Raw genomic sequence first — 23,745 nt, 5'->3', positions numbered from 1 at the left:
AAAAGTATCATTTGTATTTATTGGACTTATTGAGGTCATTTTTCATGGTCTTCTAATTTATTTTTTATTCAATTGATTCAATTGTACAATATGCTTATGTTAAATTTAAACAGTGGTTATGTTGCAATTTAAATATATATTTTTGTTTTTATTGGTTTTATTGAGGTTATTTTTGTGGATGGTGTGTGGATGGATATCTGAAATGTAGTGCAGGTAGCTATTAGGTCAGTGATCAGGTCAATGCTTACGCCAGTGCTTGATAAGTGAGGAGACTCGGACTGCTGTGCTCGGCAGCATATTGTGCTGCAAGATTCACGCCGATGGGACTTTTATTGCAGTGCTGAACTTTTTTCATCGAAGCTCAACAAGTTTAAAATACCATCTTAAAGCAAAATGTGGTACAATGTGTTGGATATTTTGCACCTGTGATGAATCACGATCAATCAAAATTCAAAAGTGTGATTCATCTGATTTTCAAAACTCATCAATTGACAGCCCTATTTATTTTATTCAATTGTAATATATTCTTATCCTTAAGGTTAAACTTTATGTAACACATTGGTTAATAATACATTTTATTTTTTATTTTTCCTCATACCTACTGTTGCTGACTATTGTTCTATGAGTAATATCACTTGATTGAAGACGCTTCTAACATTTGATACTATGAAATAAATAAAAATATGTATGATTTGTGCTCATATCGTATCGGATCCATATCGGTATCAGCCAATACTTAAGGCTGCAATATCAGTATTGTATCGGAACTGAAAAAGTTGAAGCGGGACATCCCTTGTAATACAAATGCACTCACTGTCATTTTCCCCATACGGTTGGCCTCCTCGCGCTCGGCCAGCGCCCTCAGGAAGTTGTCCTGGACATCACATCCTGAGCTCGCGAGCGTCCTGGAAAAAATAGTTTACATCTTACCGTTTGATCAATTCTCTTAGGATAGTTAAGATACTAAACAGCTGATTAGTCGCCATCCTCACACTTCTGATGACGCAGCATGTGGTTTGTCACCCAAGGCTATGTTACAAGGAAACAATTGTATGTTAAAAACAAATTTAGAGGCAGACATCTTAGATTTTGGGACTGCAATCTTGGAATTTTGCATGGCCAATAAAGCTTCAACAGGAACAAATTATTGTCCAATCCTCTATATTTCTTATCGCCCCCCCCCCCCCAAAAAAAAAAGTTTGGACTTGGATTTACATTTATTTGTGTCATTTTTAAGTGTGCTGGGAGTCTCAGGCTGGTTTTAAAAAAAGGATAAAAAAAAAAAAAAAAAGTGCCGGGGCAGCACATAGTTGTAGGCTCCTCCATGCGCACTCCATCTTGTTGTGGGTCACACGTGGGCGGGTGGGGGTGTGCCGGGTGGTGCTCTGGCGGCCCCAAAGTAAACACAGGTGTTAGGGAGGCAAGGGGGTGGGGGGGGGGGGGGGGGTGTTACCCAGTTACCCACAAACACATACTCATAAAGACATGGCCAGTGAACGCCACTGGAGCACAAACACCCTCTTCTTTTTCTCCGTCTCTTCTTCAGCCAGGCTCATTTAGCCCCGTTTTGTTGTTATTAGCATTATTAGCAGCTAACGACTTGCTAATTAGCTCGCACCGCCGTGCCGTCAAAGCAGATGGCCTGTGAAATTATTACGAGTGGAGGAAAAGGGAAGTTAAGTCAACTGAAGTGAACGCCATCTGCTTGTGTTCAAAACTGTGCAGGTGCTGTTCAGCATGAGGCCTGTTGATGTCGCTAGTGAGTTTTCCACTGCTGTACAATGTCATTTCCATTGTCTATAGTCTACCTAACACTAGTGTGAAACACTAATTTGGAACCCTAACCCTAGCTTGAAACCCTACTTTGAAAGACATACCCTGTCTTGAAACCATAGTTTGAATCCCTAACCCAGGCTTGAAACCCTACTTTGAAACTGTAATCCTGGCTGGAAACCATACTTTAAACCACATACCCTGTCTTGTAACAATAGTCCTGTCTTGAAACCCTTATGTTTGTTTAAAACCATATGCCAAGCTTGAAACCCCGATTGGAAACCCAAAACTTGACTTTGAACGCTAAACTTTTCTTTAAACCCCAAGCCTGGCTGAAACCCTGACTTGAAATTCAAAATCTTGTTTGCAACCATACTTTGAAAACCTAATCCATTCTTCAAACCCTTAGCAAGGCTCCAAAACCTTACTTGAGTAGTTTGAAACCCTAACCCCTTGTTTGAAACCCTTACCCTGGATTGTAACCCTAACTGGAAGCCCTAACCCTGTCTTAAAACCCTAGTTTGAATCCCTAACACAGGTTTGAAACCCTACTTTGAAACTATAAAACCTCGTTTTAAACCACACTTTGAACTTAAAATGCTAACCCTTTTGGAAACCCTAACTTTGAAACCCTAAATCTAGCTTGAAATCACACCTCGAAAACCTAACTCTGGCTTCAATCACTTTCCAAGTGTTGAAACCTTGCCTTGAAACCTTAGTCATAGTTTGAAAGTCTAACCTTGTATAGAAATCCCAACCTTTGAAACACTAATTTGAAACACTAAACCTGGCTTTACACCCAAATTTGAAACCCTAACCCTTTATAAACCCTTCAAAATCAACAAGTTTCTATTACTGACATATCAACAACTCTGCTTCTAAGATTGAAAAAAGCTTTTAAATGTTTCTTTGGTCTTTCCTTTTGATTTCAATGATGATTTGTCTCTGAATGTTTTAAAGAAACTAATTTTGAGCACGGGGCTATTCCAGCAAGCAGGTTCAAAATGCTCTTAACCGAAACCTGAGTTCTGACTTGGGCTCCCCAGAACTCAAAAACTGGGATAATTCAGGTCCAGAACAGCTGATCTGAATTAATTCAATCAAGTCCAAGTACGCTCACCTTGAGCTAAACTCGTTCACGGTCACAGCAAAAAAGACAGCAGTGGAGCCCTGGTATATCGATTCCCCATGGAATCAGAAACATGTCAAGTTACTTATTTCTCCCTTGGAATATGAGGTGCTAATGAAGACGTATCGTGATATGAAAATATATTCCTTAAAAACCACTTCTCCAGAAGTGAAGGAAAGAGAATGCACAAGTGAATGCGGACTTTCAATGCATTCATTTTATTCATACTAATTGACATTTATTAATAAAGAAAATATTAATTTAACATTCAATACATTTTTATTGAACACGATTTTATTGACATACTTGTGTCATTGATTTGTAGACCCAAATGTAATGTCTATGTGAAGATACAGTAAATTAAATGGAATATGCATGACGTGCCCCATCCACGTCACATTTGGAAGCCAAAATGACATCCAATTAGACTGCATGGGGGAGCAAACCTTTTGTGCTCAAGCGTTACATTAGATTTTGAAAATGGACAGATGGGCCAGGTCATTTGGAGATGAGGTCAAAAGAAATCGTTAAAATGATTTATTCTAATAAAAAAAATATTGGCTTCTTTAAAAATATTGTTTTATTTGATTTACAATAAATCTGTTAACCAATTATTTCTTAGATGAATGAATAAAAACTAAACAAAAAAGAGATTTTAGATTTTAAACGTTATTTCAAATTATTTTAATGATGATTCATGAAGAAATTATTATTATTTTAACGTTTAAAATGTATATGTAAAATTATTTTAGTAATGTTAATAAAATACTAAAAATAAAATACTACTTCCAATACATAAATCATTTTACACTTGAAACTATGTGAGTCCCAGGATGCACATGTCTGGAAACAATGAGTTCCAGCCCTGGAACAATGAGTCCCTGCAACTTATCATCACAGAATAGAGATACAGTAATCCTACACTATATCACGGTTCTTGCTTCGCGGTCCCGCTATAGTGCAGATTTTTATTACAATTGTTACACTGTTTTTTTTTTTTTTTTACAATATTTGTGTGTTATCCATTGCCCATTGCTCTCTCTCTCTCAATATATATGAGAAGTGTTTAGTTTTTTAATTTAAATTTTTTAGGATGACAAACGGTAGTATTGTTGATGTTTATGCCACTGATATAGCGATATTACAGCATAATAATTCAAGTACATCTTTTTAAGAACAATTACCTCAAATAATATATTGATCATTGGCATTGTAATGTAGAACAATAAAACATCTTAGATAAATAAAAAAATATATGCCTAAAGCACTCAGGCTCTGGTCACAAAAATGTAACTGAACAAACATTAAACATTTGGCGCAGAAGTCTAAACAGCCATGAATGCCTTAACGGCAATATACTGCCAATCAAGTTTCCAGCTGGTTTAGAAAAAGTGCAACGTATAGCAACATTAATAACAGTATAAGTAGATCAAAACAACCTGTTTTGATTCAAGATTTGTACTACTTTTCAAATGTCTGCCGCCGTTCTTTAAATGCAGCTTTGTCAACATGTTCAATTACTATATCTCTTACAATAGTAACGCTATACTGTTTATAATGTGAGCATACATGCAACATATACACTGCCACATTTATATTGGCATTGTTGGGCAAAGGGTTCCTTCCACAACTGCAAGCTGACGGGAAACAGGAAATGTGTTTTTTGTTCCCAGCTGAAGAAATTGGGTGGGATGGTTGTGTTTAATATGGATTTTGTCACTTTGGCTTTAGCGTCCTCCTTCACGCACCCTTCCCCCTTTAACGTCCGCTGCTATCCTCAGCCACGTCCGCTTTTCCTCTGTATAGGCAGCGTGTTGGCAGGAAATGCTCCCAGTCAGTCAAGCGGTCAAAAAAAGTCACAAAAAAAAAAAAAAAGGTCAAGCGGAGCGCTCATCACACCACAACATTTATAGATGTTGGAACTCGGTGTACACATAAGGCGTGCCGCATTATAAGGCGCCCCGTCCATTTTGGAGAAAATTTAAGACGTTTAAGTGTGCCTTATGGTCGTGAAATGTATTTAACTGTATTAATATTCAATCAATCAACCAATTCTAAAAGAAATTATTACAAAATGGATCAAATGAAAAAAATACATTTAATCCCATGTTTAGGAAAATCAACTTCATGCTAAAAATATGTGACTCGATAAAATACCAGCATATATTTTTAGATTTAGTTGTGCCTCAATATCAATAAGATTCCGGAGAAACAGACAAGGTATGTTTGCTTCGGGTGGGAGGAGATGCATAGAAAGTCAGGATTGAGCAGACAAATGAGTCAGACTTCCTCTTCCCCAGCTCTTTGGAACGGAATGATTAGGCTTTCCCTCATCTCAGGGTCAACTTCCTCTGAGTTTTCACGTAACCCGCTTGCTGGAATACCCCCAGATGGAAGCGTCGTCCATTTTGTCTCAACGCCAAGAAGAATATGAAAAGGTGAACAAAAAACAAGAAAACTAAATACTAATCAAATAACCAAATTAACCAACCAAACCAATCAATCTGAACACCATCCAATCCAACCAACCAATCAACTAACCAATCAGTAAACAAACTAACCAACCGACCACCCAACCAACAAAACCAACCAAATGGCCCAGCCATCCAACAAAACAAACTGTCCAATTAAATGAAGCAAGCAACCCACCAACGAAGTAACCAACTGATAAACAAACAAATCAACTAACAAAACAACCAACCAATCAACAAAGCCAACCAATTGGCTAAACCATCCAACAAAACAAACCGTCCAATCAACACCACGATTCAACCAAACAATCAAAAGTCACTTACTTTCTCTGACGTAGAACACTTGTGTGGGGGTAGCTGTGGCTCAGTAGGTAGAGAGGGTGACCGAAGGGTAGCTGCTTCCCATCCCGGCTCCGACTGTCCGCATGTCCTTGGGCAAGACACTAAACCCTAATTTGCTCCCAGTGGGCCTGGCAGCGCCTTGCATGGTAAGAGTCGTCCATTGGTGTATGAATGTGTGTATATGGGTGAATGTGAGGCTTTGTAAAGCGATTTGGGCACTGTGATATTGTAGATAAAGCACGATATGAGTGCAATCCATTTACCATTTACTTTTAAGACTGGAAAAAAAAACCATTTAAAAGTAAACATTTCTTTGACTTTCCCATTTGCTTACATTGTCGCGAGCATCGACAGAAAATAAAAGCCTGCCAGATTTAAATGATTTGAATTCAGGATTTCAAATGTAAACCAGACAAAGTGATGTCGATTCATGTAAAACTTGAAAGCCTGCGTCACAGATGTTATCTTTCCAGTCTTGCTCCTCATCAGCTTATCTGGGGACGCACATGATTTCATTTAGACCCTGATTAAAAAGCCCTCTATTTTATTGGCTGTCACCCCCCCCCCCCCCCCCCCCCCCCCAAACACCATCACCCCCCACCCCCAAACACCAACACTTTAAAACCAATAAAACAACAGGATGGCAATAATTACATGTGGCACCCATCAGTCATACGCCATCGGCAGCACTTGAAAGAAGAAATGCAGAAGAGGCTGCAGGCTGCTCGTCCATTATAAAGATGTAGAAACCACTTCCTGCCCTTCATCCAGACCACTGAGCCTGCCGCGGGGGCGCGGGGGGATCCATGGCTTTGGATTCTGCTGATTTAAGAGGCAGGAGGATTTGAGAGTCATAAAAATAATCCCTGCTAAATCACTACAGAAAAAGAGGGGGAGAAAAATGGAGAAGGACAAGTGGAAACATGACAAAGAACCCTGAAGAAACACAGATGGAACAATCCTGGCAACCATTCAATATGGTATTGTCAATCATGAGAGTTTGCTCTGGGAGCTTCGACAGATTTTCAGGCCTGCTGGGGATTGTAGTGGAACATCAAGTTGAACCCTGCAGAATTTATCCTTGGTCACAGTTTGGATTTGTAACGATAACAACTTGGGTTCCCAAAAAAACCTGGGCTGATTACACCAGTGCCTGTTTTGCTGCCGCTTCTCCTCTCTCCTTCCTCTCCTCCTTTTAGGTGCTAGGTGGCGATGATCAAAGTGAGACTGTTGTTGTATGGATTTTGCATTGACCGACCGGGACAAGATCTGAGGAAAAGGTGATGAGGAAAGCTGCACTGATTACACCACTGCCTGTTTTATTGCCGCTTATCGCCACCCCACATGCTGTTTTAACTAACCTTGTATACACCATACAATGTGATAAACGATGCCCACTCGGCCTCCATTGGAGCCTGGCCATCCAACTAACCATAAAAGTAACCAAACAAACCAAAAAAAACCAAGCAATTAACCCAACGAAAACCAACCAAGTGACCACACCAACCAAACATGAACCAACCAACACCATCTAATCCAATCAATCAACCTACCCAGCAAACTAACCAGCCTACCAATTTAAAGACCCAAACAACCAAGACCTAACCATTTGAATAAAACCAACTAAACAACTGAACACAACAACCAAATCAACCAACCAGATAACCAAACCAACCATCTAAGCAACCAAACAACCTCACCAATGAAAATAGATAATGACAACTAATTATTGGACAGACCAACCAAACAACCGAACAAATCAATCAACAAATGAACCAAACCAACAAAGCCAAACCAACCACCCAAGAAAGATCTAATCAGTCTAATCAGTCATGCCAGTTTTGTCAGTCTCATCCGTCACGTCAATCACATACATTCTGTCAATCACGACATTCCTGTCCGTGACATCAATCACGGCAGGCTCGTCAATCACATCAATCTCGTCAATCACATCAATCTTGTCAATCTTGCTGCCGTAATTGTCTCCACGAAAGGTGCAGGCACTGTGTGTTCACGCCACTGCTTTCACTTGGCACAATGAGAGCAGGAATTTTTGAGGTGGATGGGAAGAAAAAGAAAAAGAAAAACGGACAAACCATTTTGCCTGTGATTTGGACTTGTGGGGAAGTCGTGATGGAAAGCTTACAAACCACAGCACTCCAGCTAGCGTAGCAGTAAGGGATGGGCTAACATTAGCCATCAATTCAGCCATTATTGAATGAGAAAATGTTTTTATTTGATACCCTAACCCTAGTTTGAAACCCTAACATGAAACCATAACCTATCCCAGATCTGAAACCTGGATTTAAAACATTAACATTAATTTGACACCCTAATCCCTGCTTGAAACCATTGTTTGAACCCCTAACCCTTGTTTGAAACTAAATCCCAGACTTGAAACCCTAACTCTAATTGGAACCCCTAATTTGGAATCCTCATCCTTGTTTGACACCCTAACACTGGCCTGAGTTTCTACTTTGAAATTTTAACTCTGGCCTGAAGCTAGAATTTGGAAACTTAGCCCTTATTTGAAGCCCTATCCCTTGCTTGAAACCCCAATTTCAAACTCTAATCAATGCTTGAAACCCTCATTTGAAACCTCGTTGTCGTTTATTCCTCACAAATATTGAAGAGAAGTTGCAAAGCACGGACACGCCATGTGCAGTACGGCAGCTCTTCTAATACTGCAGCTGCTGTCACACGTACATGTAACCATGGAACTGCCTCGTGATCACAAACATACAATTGTTTATAGTGACTTGTCTAAAGACATGATTATCTAATCACATCCAACAGCCTGCTGTACTACATTTCCATTACACAGCAAAAAGCTCCTGGGGAAGTAATGTGAAACGTCAGTCACGCTAGGTGGTCTCCAGGTTGAACATGCCTAAATAAAAAGTCAGTGGTATTTTTTTTAATTCTGGCTCCATTTCGGGCTCCCATCCCGAGTCGAAACATTGGACTCCCGTTCCTCATTTTTTGTGCTAACCAAATAAGCACACAACGACAACTAAGCATCCCATTCATTCCCTGCTATTGAATTTCACTGCACTGGAAGCTTCTCTGTTTTGTCTTTTTCTTCTTGTTCTTTCTTCTTCTTCTTCCTTTCTTTAGAGTGCTTGCAAGCAAAAAAAAAAAAAAAAAAGCGCGTCGTCCTTGAGAGGAGAGGAGAGGCGAGCTGGGCCAACGGCGGGGCAACGTCTCCACTCCCCCGTGTATTTTATTACCACAGGTGCAGGGGTAAAAAGAAGGATGGTGGCGGGGGGAGAGCACGCATTGATCAGATGCACGCTACGGGCCGGCTTAATTGAAAACAGCTCTATTTATACACCTGCAGGCACTAAAGGTCTCCGGGAGAGCACGACGGATAGAAAGGGAGGAGGAGGAGGGGTAGGAAAAAAACAGTGACAGAATGGTGAGAAAAGACACCAGGCTAGAAGGTGAAAGACGTTCCCTGAACAGCAGGACGAAGGAGGAGCGCGAGGAGGAGGGGGGAAGGTTTGCGCTTTGGTGTTCGCAGGTGCAAAACGCTTTAGAACAACAACAATGTGGACGAACAGATCCATCAGGAAAAAGTTGTCTTTGTGTTGGGCGTGTTTAGTGATCCACTTGGCAGGTGCTACGAGACAGCTCTGGTGGATGTGCGATAAAAAAAAACAGCAATTCCTGACAACTGCCACCTTGCATAATAGAAAAACAGTGAAACCATGCTACAGTCATCCCTCGCTATATCGCGGTTCACTTATTGAAGGTTCAGTGCATCGCAGATTTCTTTGATTGTGCAGTACAATACAGTAACTCAACTATATGTCTCCGGTAAAGTAAACATTGTTAGCTGATTGAATATACAGTAGCCTACCACCGCTAGACAGAATGAATTGTGGAAACAGTTGCCGGTGTTAAACAAATGGTAACAAAATACAGTAAATACAGTCAAGGGTTTAATCTTAGCACATCTGGTAGCCTCAACTGATGCGTCACTGTACACCACAGTGGCTAATGCTTTAGCAGGGAACTAGCAGACCAGAAGTACGTCCACATATGTTCACTTCCACGTCACTCAACACGCCCTTTAGAGGAACAGACACATTCACAGTCATAGTTACTATCGTATAGAATGTGTGAATGGCGATAAATAAATAAAATAATACCTGCACTGTATTGCTGGTTGGTGATCAAATGGATGCATGGAGCTTTAATATATATACATTACTATAAAACCTGTCCGATACTTCACAGATTTCATTCATTGCAGGGGTGTTCTGTATTATACGTCTGGAATACGTTTAATATGTTCGTAACTCAATGCATTTGTACAGTGGTGCCTTGAGTTACAAAAGACTTGACTTACAAGTTTTTCGAGATACGAGGCATTATTCGGACGATTTATTTATTTTGTTTTATTTTTCTTTGACTTGCAAGCTCAGTTTTGAGATACGAGTGCTGTATGGTGGCAGCGAACTCAATTAAACTCATGTCACAATAAGCAACAGTTTTGCAATCGGTGAACAACTCATCAAAAACGAGGCTTCAAGCTTTGTGTCTGCATGATTGTATTATAATACCTTTTAGTGGCCAAGGCGGGCACACCAGAAGGAGCAGCACAATGAACTGAATAGCAGCAGTTTAATTCTTTACATTCTATTAAATTGTGTTATTTATAAAGTAAAATCCAATAGACTTTTTTTTTAATTAAAAAACAGAAACACAAAATCTTTTGTTTTTGGGGTAGCTGGAATGGATTAATGGCATTCCCATTCATTTCAATGGGGAACCATGATTGGAGATATGAGTGCTTTGCGTTACGAGCATGTTTACAAAATGAAATAAACTCGTATCGCAAGGCACCACTGTACAAGTTTGAATATAATTGCTGAAAACATGGAAAGACGGACAACTTGAGGAGCTATAGCGTTCACTGTTCCAGTTTTTACAGATTTTTTGGGCTGTGGCTAAAAACGTCACCTAGTGACACGCTTGGGGATCTGGCATGAGTCTCCGCTCCCCCACTATATAGGAGCTTGAGCACCTTCGTTCGCATTAGCGCTTATCTGGCGCAATTGTGATGTGCAGTTGGCTAACTAGCTATGCCTACACCCCGAAAATGCCTCTTATCTTTGGCTAGTTCACTGGTGTAGACATTTTTGAGTACCTCTTTGTCAGCCGTGCATGTACGTACGTCTGTGAGAAAGTGTGTGGAGGGGAAAATAAGTGAAGAAAAAAAAAAGCCAGACTTGACAGCCATAATGTGGACCTGGGCGCGGAGGAGTGGCTGCTCCAGAGCGTCTCATTGTCGCCCGTGAGTGCATGCACACCACAGTGAGAAAGGCGGAAGTGCGAGGCTGGAAAAAGAAGGGAAAAAAGACAAATAGAAAGCTCGATTTGACAGCCAGCGTGCGGACTGGGTGCGCTGGTATGGCTGCTTTAGAGCGCCTCATTGTCAGCTGCGAGTACACACACAACACGAGAGGAGGCTTTAAACCGATACCTTTTTACAGCTCAAACATGTACAGTGGATACACCTAGTTGCGGATTTTTGTCTATTTATTTCCTCTTTTTTTCCAAATTATTTTCCCTTTTTTAATTTGTTTTCTTATTTTGAGGGGAAGCCAAATGCGAAAACGCTCAGTGGTGGTTTATCCCCACTTATTCAAGTATTATTATTATTATTTTTTTTTTTTTGCAATACAATTCTATGGACACAATTATTCACAGATTTTTACAGTTCGTGGCCCAGGCCGGTCCACTGTACTTACAGTGGGTATGGAAGGTATTCAGACCCCCTTTGTTATAGTGCAGCCATTTGCTAAAATCATTTAAGTTCTTTTGTTTCCTCATTAAATGTACACACAGCACCCCATACTGACAGAAAAAAAACTGAATTATTGCATTTTTTCTGCAGTTTTATTAAAAAAGAAAAACTGAAATGTCACACAGCCCTAAGTATTCAGACCCTTTGCTGTGACACTCATATATTTAACTCAGGTGCTGTCCATTACTTCTGATCATCCTTGAAATGGTTTTACACCTTCATTGGAGTCCAGCTGTGCTTGATTATACTGATTGGACTTGATTAGGAAAGCCACACACCTGTCTATATAAGACCTTACAGCTCACAGTGCATGTCAGAGCAAATGAGAATCATGAGGTCAAAGGAACTGCCTGAAGAGCTCAAAGACAGAATTGTGGCAAGCCAAAGATCTGGCCAAGGTTACAAACAGAATTCTGCTGCACTTAAGGTTCCTAAGAGCAAAGTGGCCTCCATAATCCTTAAATGGAAGACGTTTGGGATGACCATAACCCTTCCTAAAGCTGGTCGTCCGGCCAAACTGAGCAATCAGGGGAGAAGAGCCTTGGTGAGAGAGGTAAAGAAGAACCCAAAGATCACCGTGGCTGAGCTCCAGAGATGCAGTTGGGAAATGGGAGAAAGTTCTAGAATGTCAACCATCACTGCAGCCCTCCACCAGTCGGGGCTTTATGGCAGGGTTATGCGTCTTGCACTGAGGAGAGGCTTCCGTCAGTAAAAACCGGAAGTGAACGATGAACTGTGATATGTAGCACTGTAAACAGAAGAACTACAAATAATACCCAGTTAAGACATAACAGTGACATACGTCCGTGACAAGACAGTGCCCACTTGTCTTTGTCTGGTTCAATGAAAACCCGCAAAAAGTGATGGCAAATTGGCGCGAGAGAGCGTCACAGCACGGGAAAGGACCATCATGGCGGCTCTTGTTGAACAAACGGCAATAAAGACTAATTGATGGTTAAGGTGCAGCTGTAAACCATCGTGCTGATTAAAGAAGCAATAAATTGACATCTGGCGCTTCATCAGCCTGATTACAGTCACGGACCGGACGCAATGCATTGTGGAGGACGTTAGCTTCAAATCGCATCAATGCAGACAACTGTGAGCGTGATAAGACTCTCATACGCTTTTTATAAACAAACAACCTTGATTTGGATTTTGCATGACTGGAATTTGAGTACAATTGATTGCAATGTTTGATGAGGAGCGCTGAGTGTAGACTGCAAAGTAAGCTTCTCATGCTACATTATGACAGATGACCAAATGGAAGTTTGATTAACAACCTAACTAAACAACTAACCAGCAGAGTCAATTTACAAACTAACCGCAAACTTACTAATTGCAAATGAAAACCATCTCTCATGTCGCAAAAGCAGAATTTGAATATTTCTGTTGACGAACTGTCTGCCTCCATTTTGGTAGCCTAGCTCTGACATGTAATTGGTGCACCAGGAAATCATGCACTGACAAAAGTTCTGCGTTGTTTGGAACACAAAATGCGATTAAAATGTGTTCATTTTTAAAACAAATTAATTTTCATCCCTCCATTTTCCACACCACTTATCCTCACTAGGGTCGCGGGCATGCTGGAGCCTATCCCAGCTATCTTTGGGCGAGAGGCGGGGTACACCCTGAACTGGTCGCCAGCCAATCACAGGGCATATAGACAAACAACCATTCGCACTCAGGCAAGAGAGTCTGCAATTAACCTACCATGAATGTTTTTGAGATGTGGGAGGAAACCGGAGTACCAGGAGGAAACCCACGCAGGCACGGGGAGAACATGCAAACGCCACACAGGCGAGGCCTGATTTGAACCCAGGTCCTCAGAACTGTGAGGCAGATGTCCTAACCAGTCGTCCACCGTTCCACCACAAATTAATTTGTTCGTAATTTAATCATAATTAACGCATTAAAGTGCCACCTGTGTGTACCTGGCCTAACTGAATCACTGACTGAATGGATAACGAACGCACTAACTGACTAACTAACCAACTGTGAAAAGCATTAAATGGGAAATAATCTGTAGTCTTTGGATAATTTTGCTATTGAACTGGTTGACTGACTGACTGACTGGATGTAAAATGGATTAAACTAACTGACTAACTAAGTAACTAACTGTTAGTTCATACAAAAGGTCCACACTCCAAGAGTGTTTTGGGATATTTTGCATTTGTGTCAAAATCATTTTGTACGTTTCATGTCGTGCGACAGGATTTGGAAGTGAAACCGTTGCGGAAACTGATACCCGGCAGCTTCCTGTACACACACACACACACACAGAGAGAAAAAGTCAGCCACAGCCGCATAAAGATTTCAGAGCGTGAAAGTGCTTCCAGATATGTCGCGGGTGGTTTTCTGAGCGTTAGTCAGAAGGCGGGCAACGCCTCCTAGCAGAGTAAAACTCACGTAGTCTGGTTCTGGTGGTGGCGGGTCGCCGATGGCGATGCTGCTTTCCGCTGCTCAAATTCCTGCAGACTCAGCACAGTGCCCTTGTGTCCGTGCTCCACCAGCTTGCGGGCCGACTTCTTGTTCTGGAAGATCACAACAGTGTCCATTTTGGATGTGTTCTTACTAAAATGCTAAAAAAAAATTTTTTACAGTGATTCCATTGAAGCTAAAGTCAGAACGACCGTTGACAAAAAAGATTCAGGTTTTATTGGGTTTTTGTGGGTTATAAGTGACATGATGGACACTACCACCAGCTTTCGACTTTTCTTTTTGTTTCACAAGAGGAAACCCCGCGTCAGCTTACCGAGGAAACTCAACTAACTAGCTAACTAACTAACGTATAAACTGCGAATATAATCACGTCTCACGTGGTAAAAAAAATCTCTTCTTCAGTTGTTGAATAATTCTGCTATCTAACTGAATAGTGTGGGGCAGGCAACTCTGGAAATGTAGTTGGTTACAATTACAAGTTACCCTGTTGAAAATGTAAGAGTAGTGTAACTATTTCAATTACTTTCTTGAAGTAATATACATTTGATTTTTTTTTTTTTTTTTTTTTTACATTTTAATTACTTTTCTTAATTTTGAATGAATGCACCCTCAGGACCCTTGGACGGTTCTGTAAGAATGTAAATTAAAACCATAGCTCATTATTTTGGAAGTAACCACGTTTGTTCTTTACGCAAACTGATAACAAAACATGATGAAATGTAAATACATAATAAACATTTGTTTATCGCTTTGTATCTGTACAGCATCTGGAAAATATGATACCATGTTGACCTAACTACAAATGTGGACAATTTAGACCAGTGGTCCCCAAACTACGGCCCGCAGGCCGGATACGGCCCTCCTCCACATTTGGCCCGGCCTCCTGAACAATACCAGAGACGCATTATGATATTTTTTTTCAGTCTGGCCACATGATCGAGACTAATACACGCATAGAACGTGACATTCTATTCCACCCTTCTGCAGTCTGTGCCCCCGTCTGAAACCTCCCCCTCAGAAAAAAAAATAATGGCAAAAAGGTTAGGTAGGCGGTATTTAACCTGCAGTGGACAAACGATAATTTCTTTGTTCAATGCAAAGGCTGTTTGTCTCATCTGTCGAGAGGCAGTGGGGGTATTCAAAGAATACAATCTGTACCGACACTATGAATCCGGTCACAAAGACATGTATGATAGCTTGCAAAGCCAAATGTGAGCAGACAAACTCTCAAAGCTAAAAAGTGGACTGTTAGCTCAGCAGAATACATTTGAACGTATTTCCTGACTTTTTTTTCTGTAAAGATCCCGGAAATTGTTATTGATATTTGGTAATGTGTGGCTTTCTCGAAAACAATAAATGTTTACCTTGAGGCACCCCTGCAATCGTCACACTTTTTCTGTTACAAACTGACCCCGGCCCCCCATCAGAGAAAGGAAAAGTTATGTGGCCCTCACAGGAAAATGTTTGGGGACCCCTGATTTAGACAATATCACTTCATACGACATAAGAGATTAGTGAATCTTCCATTTAAAAAAAAAAAGTCTTAAATTATCAAGATGAAACTGCTAGAAAGCAATGTTTTTACACTTTTGAACACTTTTATGTGTTCAAAAGTGTAATTATTAATCAAACCTTTTCAAATCTCAGACAAACTAATAGACTGCACCACAAGGTGGCGCTTCGAGGACATATTTGGAAAAAATATGTTATGTTGGAGACTCAGGCAGAATGGCACATGACCAGAGAGAGCCAATCACAACCATTGGCTTTAGAAGCCGTAAGTGATATGGAAAAAAAAAAAGAAAAATCTGAGTTTCAGCAGATATTTTTCAACTGTAACTAAAATTGTAATTATGGAAATTTCCCAAAGTAACAAAGAGAATTACACATTTTCTCACAGCAAAGTAATGGATTACAATAGCATATTTTTTTTAATTATTTAATCTAGTTAAATGTACAGTTGCTCCCCAACACTGTAAATGACAAGCTAACAAATCAACTCAAACGCAACTACATCTCATCTCATAAATTAATCTTTTACTCAGTTATTGCGTAATTTTGCTCACTAAAACAATGACTGATCAACAGAGTAACTAAGTAAGTAACTAACTAAATAAACTTGTTTTGGAAAACATTTTGCTGTTTTCAGCTAATTTTATAGATGTGCTCAACACATGTTGATTGGGTTTTACAAACAGAGTAAAAACAGTAATAGCACTTTTTTTTAACAAACACTACTTTCAAATCCTTAACAGAGCACTTTTAGCAATTTCGTACACACGTTCTTTGGATGATTGTTCCAGTTGCGAAAGCATTGTTCAGGTTCAGGACCGAAATTCAAGCATTGTAGGTACTGTCAAATATCGACACGTCGGAAAAACATTTCTGAAAACATTTTGTCATGTTAAGCTTTTTTTTTTTTTGGGGGAAAACAAAACATTACCAGTACTAGTTTTTGTATAAACTATGCTGCACACAAATGGAATAGGTTGCCAACAGAAGCGGCGTCAACCCAAAGTGTGAATGTTTTGAAGTCCAGAAAACACTTCTTTTTTCTCATGCTTTTTAGAGCAATTCGATTTTTAAATGATCTTTCTTGCACTGTATGCTGTTTTTATTGAATTTTTATTTTTCTCTTTGATTTTAATGCTTATGAGCTGTTTTTCGCTTTGTTTTTTAAATGCTTTTAATTATGTAAAGGTTACCTTGTGTATGAAATGCACTATATAAACACATTTGCTTTGCTCTTGGTTACAAACCATACTTTCAAATCCTGAACACAGCTTTTGTTAGCTATTTTTTTTACACGTTCTTATGTCGATTGTTCCTTCCGTCTGCATCCAAACTGCAAACAAAGTTTGATAGTTGAGTGTTGTCACATCGGAATTATATTCTGGAAAACATTGTTTTTTTCAGCTAATTTTATAGATCTGCTAAACACCTTGATTTTACAAAAAATGTTTACCCTTTGATTGAGTTTTATTTTTTTTTAAAGTGTGTTTTTTAGTGTTTTCGCACACACGTTCTTTGGTCAATAGTTTGGGTAGCAAATCAGAGTCCAAACTGCAAACCAAGTTTGCACCGTCATCACTGGAAAACATTTGGCAGTTTTCAGCGAGTTACTGAGCTGCGGGTGTGCGTATTAGCAAGGACAAACTCACGTTGCTAAATCAGGATTGAGATTTACAAAAACAAAGTTTGATTAAAAAAAATGTGAATACATCTTTTTTCCCCAGAGAACAACGCTTAGTAGCACTAGTTTTCGTACTTGAGAGCTCACGTTGTTCGTTAGATTGTTCTGGTTCCTAAAGCACCGTTTCAGTCCGGGTGAGTTGAGCATTGTCACATTTGAACCTATATTAGAAAACATTTAGACATTTTCAGATACATTTATGGATGTTTACAAAAAAAGTTGTTTTTTTTTCTTCAGAATACAAGCACTAATAGCGCGATATTTTGCACAAAGTGTACTTTCAAATCTTGAACGGAGCGCTTTGTTAGCCTTTTCGTGCAGGTGTTCTTGGGGCTGAAGCGTCATTGACGTCGGCGTCCAAAGTGCAAACCGAGCTGTCAGTTCGTCCACTGCAGCCTGTCAGCTCGCCGCCTCATGTCCGGAAACTCCAGACCCCGCCGCCCACCCTCCCACCGCTCTTTTGATGCAGCTCGGCAGAAACGATCCCCCAGTCCCAAAATTGGCACCGAAGCGCCTTCTCTTTATGCTGGATGCATACCCGCAACATCCATCCTGGCGGCCGAGGTGATGACTTTGTAACGTGACCTCTCCCACCATCTGAAAAGCCCCAAACAGCGGCGGCCAGGAAAAACAGGTCTGGGCAGCGGGGCGACTTATCAGAGTCTCGGGCATTCGTCGTGGCGGTGGTGACCCGGCCCGACCCGAGCCAGTTAAACAGTGATTGACGACAGCTGATTAGCAGGTCAGCTATTGCCCGTCGGTGCCCTGTGTGGACACAGGTGTTAAAACAAAGTGTACCACTATATCATCCACGAGTGTGCCATCTAGTGGAATTGGGGCTCAATGTCGAACAGAGGAGCCATTCAATACCGTTCTTTTGCTCCTTTGGGTGGCACTTGCCCGTTGCTTCCCTCTAGCGTGCGACTTCAATAACTACATCAACAAAACAGGCTCGCAGCCAGATTCCTTGAAGAATTTCGGCGATTTTACGTTTGCGTCCAAATTTGTAACGTTTAAGAGACTTGCCGTGTAACAATAAAACAATTCTATCATACTCTGTAAAAAACACTTTACTACGGCACATGTTATAAGATAATTGAAAGACAAATAAGTAGCTCACAGTTACTTTTACAATTGATGCCCATGAATTGACGGTACCTGACTTGAAAAGCGTATTTATAGTTGCCCCATTCGTTTCAATCGAATGAACATTCGGTGTGTGAAAATTGATCTTAATCCCTCGGTCTAGTTTTGGCGAGCAAACCGACATTAAACAGGTGTACACGTGGCTACTTTAACACGACGAAGACAACGTCTCTCACTTTGAGGAAAAACAAATCCATCGGCGTGACTTTGGAGTCCAAATAATCTTCGTAGTCCTTAAAGCAGCTCACCGGGTCTCGTAAATCATTCGTTTTGCGAGACTCCATTTTGCCGGTGTGTTGTGAGGTTGCCGTGGCAACCACGGGACTTCTTTTTTACGACAGTTTGAAATGAAGCGGAAGTTGCACTCAGCTGGACAAATCAGGAGGCCCCGTCATGGAGGGGCGCTTTGAAAAACGCTCACTTGGAATAATATGCTTGGTAAGTTGAATTAAACATTTTCTTTTAATATAATGTGGATTCCGTATTAAATTTATCTTGATGTATAATGATGGGCAAATGAAGCTTCTGTAAATAACTTCAACCAATTGTTTCGAAAATGGGTTCATTTCTTGAAACTTCAGTTACAGCGACCTCTCCTGGCGAAAAGCAAAGCTGCAGTGCATTTATAACAGCTTTGCTTTGGAAAAATAAAATATGAATATGAATTCAATCAGACCCTTTCAGTGTAAGAGCATCCAAGAATCCTAACACCCCCGCTTGTTCTTGCACTGTACTGTACCAGTGGATATGGTAATACTTCACATTCCAAACAAATAACTTGAAAATGTTTCAATCTTGCATTTTTGTAATAGGCTTTGTGAGAACATCTGCCACCATGTCTGTCGTTGAACAATACTCAATAACAACCTTCTTATCAATGAGTGCAGATCGAATGAAACGATATTTGATATCAATGTGTTTAGATCTTTGACGACACACTGGGTTCTTTGAAAGAGCAATTGCACCTTGATTGCCTTCAAATATTGTCACTGGTGCATATTCACCTCCCATGTCCATCCCTTTTAGAAGTTGTACAAGATGCAGTAGCAGCCAATGCGGTGTATTCTGCTTCGCAGGTGGACAAAGCAACCGTTGGACTGCTTTTTAGACTTCCGCGAAATAACAGGCCCATCTTTAGTTAAACTAAAACACTACCCTGTCGTACTTCGTCTGTCGTCTTGATCTGCTGCCCAGTCAGCATCACAATATGCTACAAGCTCAAGATTAGTATCTATTTTTTTGTAACACAATATGTGATCCGTTGTTCCCTTCAAGTATCTTAGAACATGTTTAGTCATTATCCATTGTTGTTCTGTTGGTTCTTTAAGGTAATGTGACAGTGTACTGACAATCCAACTTATGCCAGGTCTTGTACATGTCATCCCATATATCAAACTGCCTACCACTTATATTATATATATTTTCTCGGATTAATAGGTGCACTGTCATTGTCAATGTTTTGTTTTTGCTCACTCGGTGTCACCCTTGCTTTGCAATCAGACATACCGAATCTTTCCAGTATTTTTGTGATCAACCTTGTTTGGTTCATTGTGATCCCATTGTTCCGTGAAAAGTCAATACCAAGAAAATGTTTTGAGTTCCCCAAGATCCTTCATCTTCAATTTTGCTTTCAGCATTGCCTTTACCTTGTTAAGAGCGTCCTCATCAGTTGTAGCAATAATTAGATCATCGACCCAAATTATGAGAATTATCCATTTATTGCTTGTCTGTTTGTTATAGACACAGTGATCTGCCGAATTCTGCACAGTCATTTTCTCTTTGATTGTGTAAAACCACCTGCCCCCCCCCCCCCCCCCCCAACTGAATGTTTACCCTCTGGCAGTGTGGTCAATGTGAATGTGTTATTTTCCTGAAGGGAATCCATTTCCTCCTTCATAGCCTAAGCCCAAATGTTCAACTTTGGCGAGTGCACGGCTGCACTGTAGGTTCGTGGTACATTACACACCATCCTGTAACAGAAATCTACATTTTTGGATACCAAGTCATCACATTCTATTTCACATTCATTGTCCTCTAGGGACTGAGAGCTCTTTCTCTCTCTTGTAGGATAATGTGAGGTGTGTGTGCGGGATTCTTTATCACTTTGTGAAGGTTCAATGTGGGGTTCCCGTGTCTGCTGTAGACTTTGATCAACCATTTTGGCTTTTGGCATAAAGGTTCTTCTAAACCTTCCCTCACATGGATCACTTATAGGCGGATCTGTTTGCGTTTGCTGTGCAATCGCACCTTTTGCAGCAAATTTCACCAATCTATGTTAAAGGACTTTTCCTGTGTCTGGATAGTAGACCAAATATGATGGACTATTTTTGTCATATCCTACAAAAATCCCTTCTTCACAGCTCTGGTCTAACTTTTTCTTTTCCTGCTTGTAGGTGTAGCAAGTTGACCCAAAGATTTTCATCAAGATCAGGTGTCTTTCCTGTCAATACGTCGTAAGGATTCTGTCCTAGACGCCTGTTATAACATTGATTGCGAATTGTTGCAGCGGCCATAACTGCATATGCCCACAATGTTTTCGGTAAGCCACTCTCACTCAGCATGCATCTGACCATCTCAAATAGTGTTTGCCAATTCCTCTCCGCAGTTCCATTCTAATGGGGTGAATATGGCGCTGATGTCTCATGTCTTATGGCATTTTTCCTGAGTAGAGATTGGAACTCTTTTGGCATGAACTCAGTGCCATTATCAGATGGAACACAGGGGCTACGTCGGCAATACATTTCTCAGTAGCTCTGACTGTATCACTCTTGGCATTCAAGAAATACACAAAAGTTACTCCTGAATGATCATCGGCGAATGGTAGCGTGTACCTGAATCCATCTTTTGTGTACGAGCTCTCATGGAGCTCTCATCAGGCTCCATGTTTCGGTTCTGCGTAAACTTCCCCTTTGTGCAAACTTCACAGTGTATATTAGATGTATCAATCTTACCCTTAATTTTCATTCCCTTTGTCACACGCTCAACGTTTGACACATCCTCGCAATTACAATGACCAAGAATTTCGTGCCATGTTTGAATATCGTAGCAGCCATGACACTCATCATCATCATCAACATTACTCACGGTGTAGAGATAGTACAGGCTATTTCGTTCTTGTATGTCAAACTTGGTACGTCTTTGTGGATGAGCTGGTCATGTCCCTTTCGAAAACTCACCGAAGCTCCATTGGATGTTGCTGATCTCACAGAAAAGATGTCCTGCGGATATGATGGTACGTACAGCGCTCTCGTCAGCGTTGTCTTCACTTTGCGACCATTGACGTCCCTGAGGTAGACCTCTGCAGCTCCTCTCTTGTCTGCAACGCCATTTGCCCTCGTTCCATCAGCCAGCTCCACGCAGTGATTTCTCGGCGTGAACGTTTCATCAAACTTCCTAAATTTGCCAATGTCAGTTATTGTGTGTTGTTTCGCCCGTATCAACCATCAATCGCTTGGGTGTCGTATCACAACTTTGACAATCATTTATCTTGAATGCAAACGTGTGGCCATCAGCATCGCTTGCTTGTTTCATATTGTCTCTCTTAATTCGTCTGCAATTTGCATTTTTATGAGTCGAGCTCTTGCAAAAACTGCACCATTGTGTATAGGTATTTTCTTGTGGTTCACTAGTGCATTCCGGGCTTTGTGACCTTTCTGTCTTCAGTTATAGAAAGTTATTTCAGAGTTATTTTTAACTTCTTTACGTTTCATCCAGCCACTTGCCTTCATCACATTGTCATCAATTGAGTGGGGGTTAAATTTTTCCGTACTTTCGTAGCTTCTCAACTTTGTTTTGAATTCGCCGAACGTTATCGTCTTGTCGCTTTGTGTAACGTGGATAGCGAATGGCTTGAAGGTGTCCGGTAAACCTTTCAATATCATTGCAATCAGTAGTCCGTCGCTCAGGGTCTCTTTGGCATTCCTCAATGCGGTAATTGCAGTTTCCGCGCAAATAATATAGTCCATGACACTCTCGTTAGCTGCTTTTTGTAGCGAAGTTAGCTCCGTATAAAGGCTAATCCCCGCGGCTTTCCTTTGCCAGCGTAGCGCTCCCACAGTATCTGCAACGTCATCCGCTGCTTCTCTCATAATCAGTGAGAGGCTCTTGTCATCCAAAACTTGAATTAGTTTGGCGTATGCTTTCTCATTTTTCTCAGCTTCGCTGTCGCCACCATCTTGTGCTGCTCTGAGTATGGAGGTATGGAGTATTGAGGCCTTGCAAGCGCAGGTGTCCCAGAAAGGTGTCTTTTCATCTCCATCGAAGCATAAGCGGTGTGTGTGTGTGTGTGTGTGTGTGTGTATATCTATCTATCTATCTATCTATCTATCTATCTATCTATCTATCTATCTATCTATCTATATATGGATATATATATATATATATGGATATATATATATATGGATATATATATGGATATATATATATGTATATGGATATATATATATATGGATATATATATATATATATATATATAGATATGGATATATGTATATATGGATATATATATATATATGGATATATATATATATATATATATATATATATGGAGATATATATATGTATATATATATATATATATGTGTATATATATATATATATATATATATATATATGGATATATAGATATGTATATATGGATATATATATATATATACGTCACACTTAATTTGGGCCAGCTGTTGATTGTTCTGTGGGAAGCATTTGCATCTTGATGCTCATGATGATGATTATTTTTTGGGGTTGATTTTATCGCAGAAGTCTTGGCCACTATGCATGGCAAACCAAAGATGTCTTAGATTTATTTTGATCAAAGACAGCATAATTTTAAAGTCTTTATTTGTAAAATAAATGTCATATAAACTCTCCTTCATGCATACATTGCAAGCTTTTGCTATAAAATTTCAGTACAAAAAAATCTCACGTGCAATCATAATGTGTTAACATCATGGCAGACAGTCAGTTTTACACTTTGAAATATAGAAGATCTAAAAAGGAAACAACCTTTCAAAGTCAGACATTTTTACAGGTTTTGTATAAAGGAGTATTAGGCCATGAGAAAGACAGAATACAATTATACTACGACAAAAAAGTAGTAATATTACAATATTTGTATATACATAAAGTTGTATTTTTTAAAGAAAAGTATGTCTTGAGAGGGAAAGTCAAGATAATGATTTTGGTCATATTTTTCACATAATTCTTTCCAAGAAAATATTACTGTTAGACTTTTTTTTTTCTTGAAAATAATACAACATTGTAACATTATTATTTTTTATTGAAAATATATTGTGTAATACAACTGAGAAAATACAACCAATGTTGTATTATCCATCCATCAATCCATTTTGTATACCGCTTATCCTCAGTAGGGTCGCGGGCGTGCTGGAGACTATCCCAGCTGACTCTGGGCGAGAGGCGGGGTACACCATGAACTGGT

The 23,745-nt window shown here is 40.1% G+C and overlaps 1 protein-coding gene across 5 annotated transcripts in view; it reads right to left on the bottom strand.

Annotated features, from left to right (window-relative positions):
* Positions 1-18,618, bottom strand: part of cfap299 (cilia and flagella associated protein 299) — an 87,171-nt gene extending 68,553 nt beyond the window's left edge. For 3 of the 5 annotated variants that reach the window (XR_009787637.1, XM_061766890.1, XM_061766894.1), the window contains exons 1-3: positions 18,485-18,614; positions 13,937-14,061; positions 815-905 (exon numbers count right to left, since the gene is read on the bottom strand). Coding sequence is in view for 4 of the 5 variants with exons in the window: in XM_061766890.1 (XP_061622874.1) it covers positions 815-905; positions 13,937-14,061; positions 18,485-18,592 (324 nt within the window). In the remaining variant the exon portion in view is untranslated. Of the gene's footprint in view, positions 1-814; positions 906-13,936; positions 14,062-17,237; positions 17,928-18,484 lie in introns of all 5 variants that reach the window. The other 2 variants (XM_061766892.1, XM_061766893.1) reach the window with 2 other exon arrangements.
* Between the last annotated feature and the right edge of the window lie 5,127 nt (positions 18,619-23,745).

Source organism: Phyllopteryx taeniolatus, chromosome 3 (genome assembly GCF_024500385.1).
Source record: "Phyllopteryx taeniolatus isolate TA_2022b chromosome 3, UOR_Ptae_1.2, whole genome shotgun sequence".
Taxonomy (NCBI): domain Eukaryota; kingdom Metazoa; phylum Chordata; class Actinopteri; order Syngnathiformes; family Syngnathidae; genus Phyllopteryx; species Phyllopteryx taeniolatus.
This window is presented reverse-complemented; position numbering and strand designations above follow the sequence as displayed.